This window comes from Pollicipes pollicipes, unplaced genomic scaffold (assembly GCF_011947565.3).
Source record: "Pollicipes pollicipes isolate AB1234 unplaced genomic scaffold, Ppol_2.1 Scaffold_4002;HRSCAF=4701_pilon_pilon_pilon, whole genome shotgun sequence".
Taxonomy (NCBI): Eukaryota; Metazoa; Arthropoda; class Thecostraca; order Pollicipedomorpha; family Pollicipedidae; genus Pollicipes; species Pollicipes pollicipes.
Window position 1 is genome coordinate 9051650 of NW_023596420.1, and position 14017 is coordinate 9065666.

A 14017-nucleotide genomic window follows, 5' to 3' on the forward strand; every position below is an offset into this window, starting at 1 on the left:
CACAATCGTGAATGTAGTAGCATTCGACTGCTGCCGAGATACGAGTTATATTGTCCGGCACCGACAAACATAAATGGGTGTCAGCCACAGCGAGCGCGAAGCCCGAGAGCACTCTCGGCCCGACCCGCCAGAGAGCGAGATACGAGTTATATTGTCCGGCATCGACAGACATAAATGGGTGTCGGCCAGCGCGAAGCCCGAGAGCACTCTCGGCCCGACCCGCCAGAGGGCGAGATACGAGCTATATTGTCCGGCATCGACAGACATCAATGGGTGTCAGCCACGGCGAGCGCGAAGCCCGAGAACACTTTCGGCCGAACCTGCCATGGGGGTCGGGTGGCCGACATGGCAGAGGCGATGCCAGGCGTTACACTGACGCTGCACGGCATCAACAAGAACTACGGCTTTAATGGCAAAACATGTACATCAACTGTGGTAGTCATCAGATATCCCACATCCGTCAAATCGTGGCAGCGAAAGATGTCCCACTTGACCCCCTGGCGGCCCAAGGTGCACAACGCATGAACCCGCTGCAGACGGTCGACTGTCCGGTCTTTCTCGTTGACGATAATGCCTCCCATCTCAAGTCTAAAGGGAGCATGAAGAGTTTGACGGTAAGCTAGCTCGTCTATGTGGACGTCGTTCTTGTGGTCAGGCGCGACAACAAAGTTCAGCGGCGAGAGGTAGGGCGAGTGAGAAGCCATTTATCGACAGTCTCAAGCTGATGTGTGTACCAGGGAAAAGGTCATCAACGTATTCAGAAAACACAACCGGGTGACACGGCACACATTGGGTGTGCGGTATCGTGTCATCCTGCTGGAGCCAATCCACGTTCCCACCGACTCCGCGAAATCGCCCCAGGGTAGCTCAGAAGGATATCAGAGTGGGAGCGATGTAGCGCTCTGGGGTGGTGTTGACGGGATCCTCGTTTTCGTCCTCAAAGAAGCATCTTGTGTAAGAGTCGTGATTTGACAAATGCGAGATCACTGATGGCTGTCCTGTTTTGCCTTTGCATAGTCATTAGTGTGCCACCGCAGTCTTCATGGTGCGAAAAATACACATCACTTTTGAGTAAGACATGACTGACTTTTATATGGGGAACGCTCAAGACGCACATTGAACAAATGGTAATTCATACAGCCTGCTTGCTCCGCCTCTCTGCCGTTTCTTTAAGAGCCCGATGTAATTGTATTGTCAATGTCTCTAGCATATGTTCTAACAGGGGGAAGGGATTTGTTAGGACGATTACGTCTATAGGACCGGGGATCAAGCCATGAATATACGTCCTTGACATTTGTGATATAGGGAATGGTTTCTTAGTTGTAATGGTATGTGCCGCTTGTAATGCGTTATGATGGGGGCGGCCATCAATTCTATTTTAGATTTGATTCGAGCCTGTTGATTATATACATTTCTAGGATAAGCGTCAGTGCTATGTGTGACCACTGACTCCACCATCCGATCGTTGAAAGTCCGGGTCAACGGCAACACTTTTTAACTAATCGTAAATGCTAGAGGCCTGAATTTTGGGCATAATGGAAAAACTATGAAATTCTATTTCAGACACTGCAATTATAGACATAGGCCATAGCTGTGATATGAAACGGCGTAGGAATTCTGAACTTCGGGTAGTGCAGTTTGCAACACCAAGCAGAGTGCACAACTGATAGCAAAGGGGTGGAGAGTGATCTGTATGGATGGATTAAACCCTGCAAGAGCTCTTTCTCCAACTCTGGCATTGCCCCAGTACGTCGTGAGATGGTGCCTAAGGTTTATTACTTGCCATTTATGGTTGCGATGCGGCCGCTGACAAAATAGTTCTCTCTTTTCTCTGTACATGCGACGCCTTGTGTTTGAACCGAACCGATGTGCTCACTGGCCCTGGGCCCGCTGCGCAAGCCAGTCGTACACAAAGACCTACACCGTAGCCACCGGGGTTTTGGCATGGCCAGTAAATGATGCTTTAATGCGAATTAACCATCCCAAATGAAATTATTAGTGATGTTTATGACTCATTGCACTTCATTTGTATATGTTTCGTGTGCCTTACCGCATTTATACTTATATGATGACGGTTTTTGTTAGGTTTAGCTACAGGTGACAATTCAGGCTTTTCCAAATTTTGTCAGGGACAGAAAAGACACTCGTTTACCTCTGCCGAGCAGCTGAATAGATGGGGCCCAGCCAAGAACATAGGACCATCCATTCAAGTAAGAAATACCCAGGTCCCGATGTAGAGGTCCCACAACGGTCGAATGTACCCGAACCGCCTATCAAAAGGGGCCAGACAAAAGCGTCAGGCCCTCCATTCAAATAATAATTCCCCAAAACCCAGTGCGAAGGGCCCCCGTAAGATAGAGTGTACCCGAGCAGGTTATCAGATGGTCCCGATATGAGCGTAGGGCCCTACATTGAAATGCCATACGTGCAGAGTCCCCAAACAATCCTGTGTAGCCAAGGTGGCGAACAGAGGGGCCCCTCGACCGGTGCGTGGGACACTCAATTCAAACAGGAAGTACCCGAGACAATGTGGAGGGCCCCCGAACGATCAGGTGTGCCCGAGCGGGTTGATAAATGGGACCCCCGACAAGGGCGTAGGACCCTGCATTAAAACAATATCCAAGACGCAATGCAGAGGGCCCCTGAACGATCTTTAACGATTGAATTGACCTTGCTATGGCCATATAGGTCCCGGAAAAAGCATAGGGTCTCTAGACAGCATGAGGGCGTTGGAATCTCCCAATCAGGCCCCTCTCAATCAGTGAATAATTATTTTTGTCTATTCGTGGGCATCTCACTTTCGCCCACGATTACTCTTAGTCGCCTGGAAGCCCAGAAACGTTATATTTTGGTGCATTTTGTGTTAAAAAACTATATCTCTTCAGCCGGCTTTGGGCCTCTCCAGTGGGTTATGACCCCCCCCCCCTCCTCTGGATCCGGCTCTGTATATATATATATATATATATATATATATATATGCAATGTAATGTCAGAACATAAATGGACCGAATGTGTGAAGTTTTTCGTACCTGTCTCCTCTGGCGACGACTTTCACTTTCTGCCCCCCCCCCCCTTTCAATCGTGTTGAGAATATAATACCCATGCCCCCGGGCACTTCTTACCTTGCCGATGACACATAATAATGTGTAGACGACTTAACATTGACAGTCAGGATTTACAGCTAAACAGTTAACAATTTAAAGTTATAGGTGGACACAAAAATAAGATCGATAACATGCGACGCTATGGTATGGCACTCAGCAAATTTTGCACCCCTGCGATGCACTGCATTTGTTTTCGATGAACGTTTTTCTGTGTTCCTCGCTTCGGACGCGTGGGAGAATGCCGTGTCTTTGTAGCCATCGCAGAAATCAGGACAGCATGACCGTGTTGGCGTATGTCACCGATGCGTAGGCGTTGGAATCTAGGAAGCTTAACCGACATTGTGTAGATGCATATGCGCATTCAAAAAGATTCAAGCTCTAGCGACTTGTCTGTGTTTAATGATTATAGGTAAATAAAGACTGACATGGCGATGCTTTGTGTAGACCATAATACGATGCGCTGTAAAAAAAAGTTGGACATCGCGTCACACAACAGCTGAAAGGAGCAACCATGGATGGTGAAAGGGGATCTCAGAGCGACACCTAACCGATTTAAGAGTTTCAAGGGGTTGAAGATTTTTACGATTTGGTGGGAAATTTCTTGAGCATACGTCAAGATTTCGGCCATTTAATATCGCAGGGGGGGGATTAATCTATGCATTGACAAAATAATTGTTTATCAAAATGTATTCCCACCATTGTGTCAGCCTCCTTCCAACGCATTATAGCAATACAACAAACGATTAAAAATGTTAAGCCATGTTAGTTGGTAGGAGAAACATGCTGTGTAATGCGATGACAACTGAAGTGAGGAATGGGAAAACGCTTTTGTTTCAGATCATTTCGGTCATTTCAACATGAGGCCAGCATTCCCTTTCAAAGACAACGACATCCATGGTACGGTTGGACCGGTCCCCACCCAAGCCGGCCGTGCGAGACAGGCTGTCGTCAGCCCATGGCCGCCATAGCCACCTTCATTGGTGGGCGGTGCCGGCGGTCCTCGCCCGCGCGTGATGGGCACACGTACAGGGCAAGGGGAATGGACCGTTCACTGTCCGGCCGGACGGGCCCGGCTGTTGACCGTTCGTAGCTCGAGGGCTAGGATAGCGGACAGCTTGAATGACCCACAGACCATTTGTTGCCGGAGGGCTGGGATGCCGGCCATCCTGAGAGCAGGGGTGCACGGCCGCCGGGGCGTACGAACGCCTGGCCGGGGGCGACTCAACGGTATCTGTCTGGGTCTGCGTGGTCGAATCAGCTGAAAAAGAGTCACGGAGGCGGAGGTGGGGGAGGGGGGGGGGAGCAGGTGGGATGAAAATTTTAATCAGATAAGGCGCGGTAATATAACCTGTCTGTGTATTATATGCTGTTACCTCGACCTTTGCCGCCTGCACATAAAGTTTGTTGGACTGTGGGGATATCTTGGATTCGACATTGCGCCATGCCGTAGATAGCGACACACCTGTCGTTGCTCTGACCCCGTAGGTCTCTTCCTCGCGCATCCACACAGGACATTGTAATAAGTTGGCACTGTGTCTTGAATCGCCACAGTCTGAATGCTCGACCGGCATCGTGCATGCAGAGCCGTCATGTGGGACCGCACCGCCCTTTTGACTTGGGACGTTGCGAGCCGGCCGCGATTTGTATGCTCATAGAAATAAGAAAGTCACGCTTCATCTGTGTGGATCTTCAGGTCAACTAAAAGCCCACTGAGGAGTGAATGACAATGTCAGATCCTCAGCCAACAGATCTGAGTGCATTTTGGTTGCCGCAACGCTTTTACATTGGATGCATTTCTGGGACCAGAGCCCAAGCCAATCAGAGCTTGTTACGTATGACCTGATCTGACCTGATCTCCATCATTCCATCGTCAAATTCCAGACCAGCAGCAGAATTCTGTGAAGAAGGTTTAACTTACTGCAATGCGCGCCACGGTATACCCAGCCCTTTCGCCTCACGTTATCTTGATCACCTGCTGCCGCGGGCCGAGCAGGGGCGCAGCCAGAATTTGCGACGAGGGGGAGGCTACCATGATTTGCCACGGGGAGCGACTGCCATGATTTCCGACCGATGAAAGCTATTTTTTACGAGCAAGTCCGGGCTCCAGTGATAGTACCTACGCACCGCGAACGGACCAACAGACCCCACCAACGCTTATAGGTACATCAAGTGCTAAGCGTGCGAGTGAGCTATCCACGCAATTTTTTCCTGGTGCGTAAAACAATATTTCAACTACGTGCCGTACATGCTCACTGGTCTATATGCTTGTCTTGCTACTAAACTGCAGGTTTAACCCTTAACACGTCGTTGTTCATGTTGGTTTCTGTAAACATGACATCAGTTTGTCATTTAACATCAACCCAACTTGTGAATTTTACAAGCTTTTTCTGATTACCAAGTCCAGAATTATCTTCAGAAGTGTCGTAGTGAAGAAATTCGCTCGTACCTAATGAGGGGGGAGGGAGCAAGCCCCATGAATCCCTGGCCCAGTCCACCCCATCCATGGGCAAGTAGTGAGCGCCACACAGAATCGAACCAACGCCCCGCCACGTATTGATTGGGAGGAAGGCGCTTTCTTTGAGCTGTGGGGCAGGCACTTCAGAACTGAATCGGTTGCCGATTTGACGAACGTGGCTGGCCGACCCTGGCGGGTGACCACAGTAGGCCCCGGTTGCCAGCATTGACGAAAATCAACCAATCGGCGGTCTACCAGAGTGCTGGGCGAGATTGACGCTTCTGCGCCTGACTTTTACATACGCCCACTGTGCGTCCATACAATAGCCCTTATATAAATCGACGACAGCCGCACGCTTAACTCAGCGCTGCGAATTGCACGCTGCGCATGCGCTGGGAATGGAAGCGCTATCAACGACGGACATATTCGGCGTAATGTCAAAAATGTATGCCTTTACGGGGTCAGCTTGAACCATCTCTAGGTAGCTGATCCCACGCCTCATGGTCCATTACCTTCATTTCTTGTTAATTGCTGATCTTTGTCGGATAAGGTGAAAATGTACATCCTCTGAAGCAATGGAGAAAAAAGTAGCTTCATAGAAGTGGCACATGTAGATTTATTACCGTTAAATCTCAAGCGAATCATCCTCATGCATCGGTGAAGCTTCACAAAATGAGTTGCGTGGGAAGGGAGATGTAAAAAATCATTCACCTCGCAAAATGCGATTCAAATGAATTGTCTCTTGATTTGGCCAACTGTCTTCTGAATACTGGTAAATGGGAAGGCTAGATACAATGTTGGCGTAAGGAGAGAGGGGGAGGGGGGGGGGACAGCGGAGCGCCCCAGTTGAATAGGAAGCTATCTAAGCTATATCTAAGCTAAGCTATAATCTCTGTCTCTCCATGAACATCCTCCAAACCACGGGTGTAATTTCACATTCAGTTGAGAGGACTCAAGCCTCTCACAATTTGAGAAAAGATAGACCTATCAAGGAAAAAATCTGGTGTCGCATACGCTCCAAAACCCTTTCCAAAACTTTATTTTCTGAACCGCAATGGTTAGTGCAGTGACTTCTCGTCCTTGAGTGACTTCTTGAACGCAGGCTGATCAGAAGCAAAACAAACATGACGTCACGCACAACGCAGATGTTATGCGAGTGGTGTCGCGTCGGAGTTCCGCGGGATCGCTTTGTCTGTGAGGATATTTGCTTGTTGGGGGGTCGTGGCCAATATCCGAGTGGGTTTGTAGATCATAATGCCTTGGAAATTTCCATGGTCAGATAGCATCAAGAAAAGAGCCTGCAGGTATCTACTGCAGCGATATCTAGGTCAATTTTTAAAGGAGAAGCTGACTTTGGAGCAACTCAGTGTCGACATCTACGAGGGCACTGGAGAAATCAAGGACATTCTTTTGGATTTTGATGTAAGTCCTATGCTAGGAAAGGCTCTTTGATTTGTTAACAGGCAAAAATTAGCTTAATGTTTGTAATATGGATGCAAATAACACTCCAGGGTCTGCCCTTCATAGTGATCATAGAGGTTAAAGTTGCCTGCACAAATTACTGAACTTAAGATGTGTGGGAAAACTTTTTAGCGCTGGTGCATTTTACTCTGTGACACATGGTCTGTTGTGATATGTAATTGGATATACAAAGAAATATGGCCAAAACATTCTGTTAGCTGTACCCTGACATAAGGTAGTTTTGTATCAAGCTGTATGACACTAGCAGTGGAACAGCTTGGTGTATGTGGTATTTCTGTGATTTTCTGCTATTGTCCTTTTACTCAGACTTTTGCATTCAAACTTTTGCATCTAGTGGTGTCTGTCATGCTTGATCTAGGCACAAAGGAAAAGGAGGGGAAGAAAAGGAAAGGCTGATAGTGCTTTTTTGATATATTGGAGCATTATGTTCTGGTATGCCAATAGGGGCATTGCAGCCAGAGAAGCAATAGGGCAGCCACCTCCATTGTCACTTGTCAATGGAAGCAACTATTTGTTTTGATCGTGCCTTGCAATTTAAAGAGGCGTAATGATACTGACTATATGTTCTAAATGATAGAGATGACACTTTCAATCAAATCAGAAGAGGGGTTGTAAGGCAACCAAGAGAAAATGTCTGCCCCTTAAAAGGCTTTAAGTAGCCAAGATAAAATCCTTCCAGTTGATAAAGGCTGGAGGATCAAAGGAATGTCATGTCAAATGCATGAATAGGGCATTACTGGAAGCTCTGTGAGCCCAAAAGCAGGCCCCAGTTAGAAAGACCAGAGGCCTACCAGGCGAGTAGGAGGTTTGATTCAATGACATAAAGCCTATTTGAGAGCTCCTGTTCAGAGAAGCAGTGAGATACAAGGAGCATGGTAATAGTTAAAATAGCAGGATTGGCCCCATGTCTGTTAAGTCCCTGTGTAAAAGTTAATGCTGCTTTGCCCCCATGCAGGATAGGATAATTGGGGATCATTGAGCTCCACATTGAGCATAATGACCATATTGACCATAGACAAGAATTCACACCTTTGTAAGCCTCAAGCACCCCAGTGCCTCTGACCTTAACATTAAGTCTTTGCACATTTTATAGCAAGCATAGAGCTTAAATCAATATGCATGCCCAGTGATAAGAATAGTTAGGCATTGTGCTTGCGCTGTGCTTTAGCAAGAATTCACATGCAAAGTTCAGTCACATGCATTGGCTCATGCCAGATCTGGCTTTAAGGAGCTCCTGAGGCAATGTAGCAAATATTGAGTGACTTTGGGAAGATCGCATGCCCTGAGATTGCCTGTGCACCATGTATGATGAAGAGTCTTTCAGAAAGCCATTGGGCCACCAGGGCCCCCATACCTCATTGCCAAATATCACCCTTGAGCTACTACTTGCAGCATCACTGGTAACTGCATCACAGCATTCCTTCACTTTGGAGTGTGGTCATTCATGTGTGACATGGCTACTAGTAACTTCTTTGGATACAACTGTATATATTAACCTTACCAATGAAGGGCTCAGTGCAGATGGTTATGCAAAAATGCAATTAATTAGGGGCTCAGATATAGTGGGATGCTAAAGGCAAGGCCATAAATCATCTGCTGATGACTAAAGGAACCATGATGTGATAACATAATTAGTTGCTTTGGCCAAAACAAGGCATGTGGACATGCTTTGTGTGTGATCTGCTGATCATGAACCTTGCTTTTTAAATGTAGATTTTGTTCTTCAATAAGGAATGCCATGTCTTTTATCCATTCTACAGCTTCTTTGGAGACTATACTTATTATGAAATGTTATTTTAGTGGGTTGCAAATGTCAGGAAGAACTGTTGCTGTAGAATCCTGCAGCACAAAAACAACTCACTATTGCTATGTTTTCAATCTTTTTATGTCAGCCACCTGAATTGGGACCAGAAGCTGAATCAAGCACATCTTGTCCCATCAAACATGCGCAGCTTAGTCATGGCATTTGACCAGTGTATTGCAGACTAAACTGCATGCAACCCACTCACCGCTTTTCCCTTGCTTCACTCAGAAAAATATTTATTGTATGTCCAGCATGGAGCAGGCCTATTTCACCTGTCCTCAGCTCAGATACAACATTACTGACTAATGGTATCCAACATTTCACGAGGCACCGCCACTGTCACGTGTGTCCAGCGGCGACTCCGCCGGCTCGCTGACGGCAGCTTCTCGTCCGGCAGGCGCTTAACGATGTGGGCGCGGCCAACAATCTGCCCGTGGAGTTCGTGGACGGCTACATCCGCCGTGTGCGCGTCACCATCCCCTGGTCGTCGCTGCTCACGGCCAGCAGCTATGTGGAGATCAGCGGCCTCATGCTCACTGTGCAGGCCAAGCAGATGCTCGACGACGGTGGGTGCTGGCCGCGCTGGTGCCGCCCTGTGCTGGGGTGTCGGGTCTCTGTGAGGAGAGGGGCCTCGACGACGGTGGGTGCCGGCCGCGGCGGTGCCACCCTGTGCTGGGTTATCGGGTTTCTGTGAGGAGAGGGGCCTCGACGACGGTGGGTGCCGGCCGCGGTGGTGCCGCCCTGTGCTGGGGTATCGGGTCTCTGTGAGGAGAGGGCGCTCAGGCTGGCAGCATGGCAGCGACGTCAAGTAACGTTGTGTTGGTCTGTCTTGGCTTGCTACATTTCTTTGAACTATCTCTACATTATGTTGTACGCAGATCTGGGGCAGTACGCCTTTTGGTAACCGTGATTTGGTACCCGCTTTATTCGGCCGGAGTTCATTGTCGGTGGCCTCAGCTGTTCCAAGTAGCGTCGTGATACCCCCATGCCTGGTTTCCCTGCTGACGATGTCTTCGCACTGTGGTATGCTGCCGCTCCGCCCGCCGGCTCCGCTAACTGCCGGCCTCGTCCACGCCGCAGCGGCCATGTTCGACTCCATGCTGGACAGCATGTCGACCAGCACGATGGACATGGCCAAGGAGTGTCTGGGCCAGGTGGCCGACCAGCGCGTCGAGGCCGACACGCAGACGCTGGAGGGCATCGAGGCGCTGGCCGGCGCCATCGACTCAGGTCGGGCTCGCGGCGGCTGGACGCGCCGCTGTTGTCATTGGGGCCCTGTACAGCGCGTTTGTTTGCTGAGGCTATATGGCGTCACCCGCCAGTCACCCTGGCACAGAGGACGGGCACCGAGGAATCGTACCCCGCACCTCTGTTTCCCCAGCCGCACAACTTAACCAATACACTACCGGTACCCCGGTCGGACGCTCCGGCTGGCCAGGGAGAGACGGGGATGGGGTCGGTGCTCGGTCGAGAGACTGCCCTCTGGCTGGGTCAGAATGATATGTCGTGGGATTTAGACCAGTGTGGGATATGGATTTGGCCAGGATGTGGATGGGGTATCGAGCGGTCCAGAATGGCGTCGCTCCGCTTGAAGTGTTCGCTGTTCGTCGCCGCAGTCTAATGCAAAACATCAAACATCACCAAGTGTTAAGTGCACCAGTGTCAAATCGCCCCTCATTGCCGTTGTCTCGTCGTAAATTTCGAAAAGACGTCGAAAGTGCTGCATCTTGGCTGGAGACGATTTTGATCTGTTCAGCGCGGCGTGTGCTGCTGTCGTGACGGCCTGTGCTGTCGTGACGGCCTGTGCTGCTGCCGTGACGGCCTGTGCTGTCGTGACGGCCTGTGCTGCCGTGTCGGCCTGTGCTGCTGCCGTGGCGGCCTGTGCTGCTGCCGTGACGGCCTGTGCTGCTGCCACGACTGTCTGCGTCCAATGACTGCCGACGGCCGTTCCAGTGCTGATGCGGATCAAGGTGCGGTTCCTGGACACGGTGGTGCGGCTGGAGCACGTGGGCCAGGAGATGGGACGCGGAGTCGGCGTCGAGATCAAAATAGCCCGGTGGGTGACCGCCCGCTGGTCGAACGTTGGGCGTCTGGGCGAGCGACGGCTGCCTGCTCGTTATGTGTAGGATGCAGTTTTGCGCAGGCGTTTTTAATAGCAAGTCGCTCAGGCCCTCCGGGAGACATTCCTGACCGTTAAGCACATGCCGTGCGTATTATAGCCTGCCAAACTAGCCTGGTCACACATTGCGAGATTAATGCAATCAGCACTGTTGGCGCCGTACATTCTGAGCGTGCCGCTCGCGCCGTTTCTACAAAGATCTGACCGTGCCGTTTTGCGGGGAACACTGCCGTCCGGCCGCCGCGTACCGGCGAGGGCCGACCAGAGTGTCACCCTCAGTCCAGCACTCCTATTCACCCGAGCCGTGCCCCCGTCACTGAGCGAGGGCCGACCGGAGCGTCGCCCTCAGCCCAGCACTCCTCCTCACCCGAGCCGTGCCCCCGTCACTGGGCGAGGGCCGACCAGAGCGTCGCCCTCAGTCCAGCACTCCTATTCACCCGAGCCGTGCCCCCGTCACTGAGCGAGGGCCGACCAGAGCGTCGCTCTCAGCCCAGCACTCCTCCTCACCCGAGCCGTGCCCCGCCACGCAGCATGGACTACATGGACGAGGCGGGCCGGGAGCTGGATGGCGGTGGCGGCGGCGGCGGCCCGCTGCAGCCGGCGGCGCTGTCCGTCAAGCGGCTCTCGCTCGACCGCGTCACGCTGCACTGCGCCGAGTTCCCGGCCGCCTGCAGGGCGGCGCCCGGCTGCATGGCCGCCTCCTTCTCCGAGGACCGGGTCAGTCGCCTGGCGCGGGGAGGGGGGTCGGTGACGGGGCGGGTATCAGTGATGGCAGAGTGCGGAAGACCGGTGACGTGACCGAGCGGGTGGGGAGGGGGGAGGGGTTGGGAGGAGAGGGGGGCGATGACGCTGCGGGCGCGGGGACCCGTGACGTCAGCTGACGTGGGTTTTCGTGGAGCATGCTTTCTAAATGGCATCCCTGTATTGAGTCGCTATATCCTATCGTATTATTGGTCATGTGGTTGGATTACATGTGAGTACATCAGGCCACCTAGGATCAACCTGATTCAGAAGCGCCAAATTTGATAGTGTGAGAATCATATTCTAGTTTTCTTGACCTTATTTGTGCTACCCGGGACTATATTATCAGATGTCCGGTCTAGCCTGACATCCGCTGTAGCGCGGCGTTTGCAGTGTCTGTCGCGCTGTACCTGTTGAGATAACACGGAAGGTTCAATGGCCACAAGGACGGACCTGCGTGACATGGCGCGTACAACTCACTGAGTCATGCCCACTATTGCATACGAGGGATTTATGGCGCAGTGTGCAAAGGGATATACAGTGCCACTCTCGCTCTATGATGGCATACTGTTCAGAGAAAGGCACAACTGACCCATCTATCCTATTGTTAATGGTGAACCTGGTTTAGCCGATCGGCATGTGTGTGGGTGTGGGTGTGCGGGGGGGGGGGGGGGGCGGGAGGGGCGCTTGCGCAGGTTTCCATGGCACCCATTGAGTGCAGTTTTACGCTTGCAGTCCGATGTCTTTGTGTGCAGGGCCAGCCTGGCTCTAGCGTGCTTAGTTCTCCAGAGAGCGGGAGCTTAACTAGGACTAGGGGTACTGTGGGGTCCTCCAATCCAGCGGAGATGAGAAAACGCCCGTCTGGCGCGGTAGAAGCCTGTCTGAGCTCCAGTAGCTGTCTCTGTGTCAGCAAGCCACTAATAACTGTCGCCGCCGTGGCAGCAGGTGGCAACAGCGGTTGTGAGGTTCAGTTATGTAGATCCGCAAACGGCACTTGAGGTGTTTGTCGGCCACGCCAGCGTCCCAGATCGGGACCGTGTGACAATCAGCGTCTCTCTAAGTTACGTACTGAAGTGTGCGTCGTGCCTGTTCCTGCAGCGCACACAGCCGCCTGCTGGCAGCCGCTGATAGCTGTACGTGCAGGGTGTCGTGACTCAGCATCTCAGAATGGTGGGTCGGTCCGTCGCATCAGACACCGACCGCGTATCCTGTTGTTGTGCTGACTGGACAGTTTCTCGACGACGCGCGCCGGTGGCCTGCGTATGTTAGATGTGCCTGTTTACATAATCCACACCATCCAGGGAATACGAATATGAAGTAGCTCATTTGAGTATAGGAACACATTGCCTTGCAAACGGCTGATCCTCTCCAATGTAGCGGGTCTCGTGTAATCCTCTCAGGTTTTCGGTAGGTGTCTCGGCAGGCGCTAGTAGCGCTGTCTCGGTCTCTGGCAGGCACATAACCTGTTTCGGTTGATCGAATTTCGGTTTCTTCATTCGTCAGAATGCCCAGCTTACCTGATTCAAAAAGGTCCACGTCTCGTCAAGGTGCCTAGCTTACCTGATTCACCAAGGTCCGCGGCTCAAAACATGTTTAATATTGAGGTTTCAATATGCTGTACCATTAAGTCCAGACGTGGTGCGAACCAGCTTTATTTTTTGCTTCTGGGGTGTTAAGTGCCTTAAGAATGGTTCATTGACGTCCGTGACGAATACGAACATTGTTCCAGTGCATTCTAAAATAGTTCAAATTTAAAGCTGACTACCAGAAAGGGCGCATGACCGTTATGCATCAACCAAATTCGAAATGAGGTACATGCGCCCATGGTACCAACACCCTCTGCATTTAGTGCGCTTAACCAGTGGCTCCTGTATGCTCTAGGGAATAGTTAGCATGGTTCGCGGGAAGCATGGAACACTGGAATCATGTTGATTTACTTGACAGTCAAAAGGCTCGCCAGAGTTGTGCACAGCAGGGATGGGCTTCAGGCATGGCCTCCAACATGGCGCGGATCGGTAGCTGTACACGGCAGGGATGGGTTTCAGGCATGACCTCCAACGTGGCGCAGATCGGTAGCTGTGCACGGCAGGGATGGGTTTCAGGCATGACCTCCAACGTGGCGCAGATCGGTAGCTGTGCACAGCAGGGATGGATTTCAGGCATGACCTCCACCATGACGCAGATCGGTGTCGTGCACAGCAGGAGCGGGTTTCAGGCATGACCTTCAACATTCGCGCAGACCGAGATTAGCCAATCGGTGAGCAAACACCTGAACGGCGGGGACAGATTTGCCTCAAAAGGTTGCGGCTAGG

The 14017-nt window shown here is 51.3% G+C and overlaps 1 protein-coding gene across 1 annotated transcript in view; it reads left to right on the plus strand.

Annotated features, from left to right (window-relative positions):
* Positions 1 to 6722: 6722 nt before the first annotated feature.
* Positions 6723 to 14017, plus strand: part of LOC119093506 (autophagy-related protein 2 homolog B) — a 29991-nt gene continuing 22696 nt past the window's right edge. The window contains exons 1-5 of the mRNA XM_037216466.1: positions 6723 to 6981; positions 9243 to 9411; positions 9926 to 10075; positions 10799 to 10901; positions 11495 to 11681. Of these exons, the coding sequence (XP_037072361.1) occupies positions 6814 to 6981; positions 9243 to 9411; positions 9926 to 10075; positions 10799 to 10901; positions 11495 to 11681 (777 nt within the window). The 5' untranslated portion in view covers positions 6723 to 6813. The remainder of the gene's footprint in view (positions 6982 to 9242; positions 9412 to 9925; positions 10076 to 10798; positions 10902 to 11494; positions 11682 to 14017) is intronic.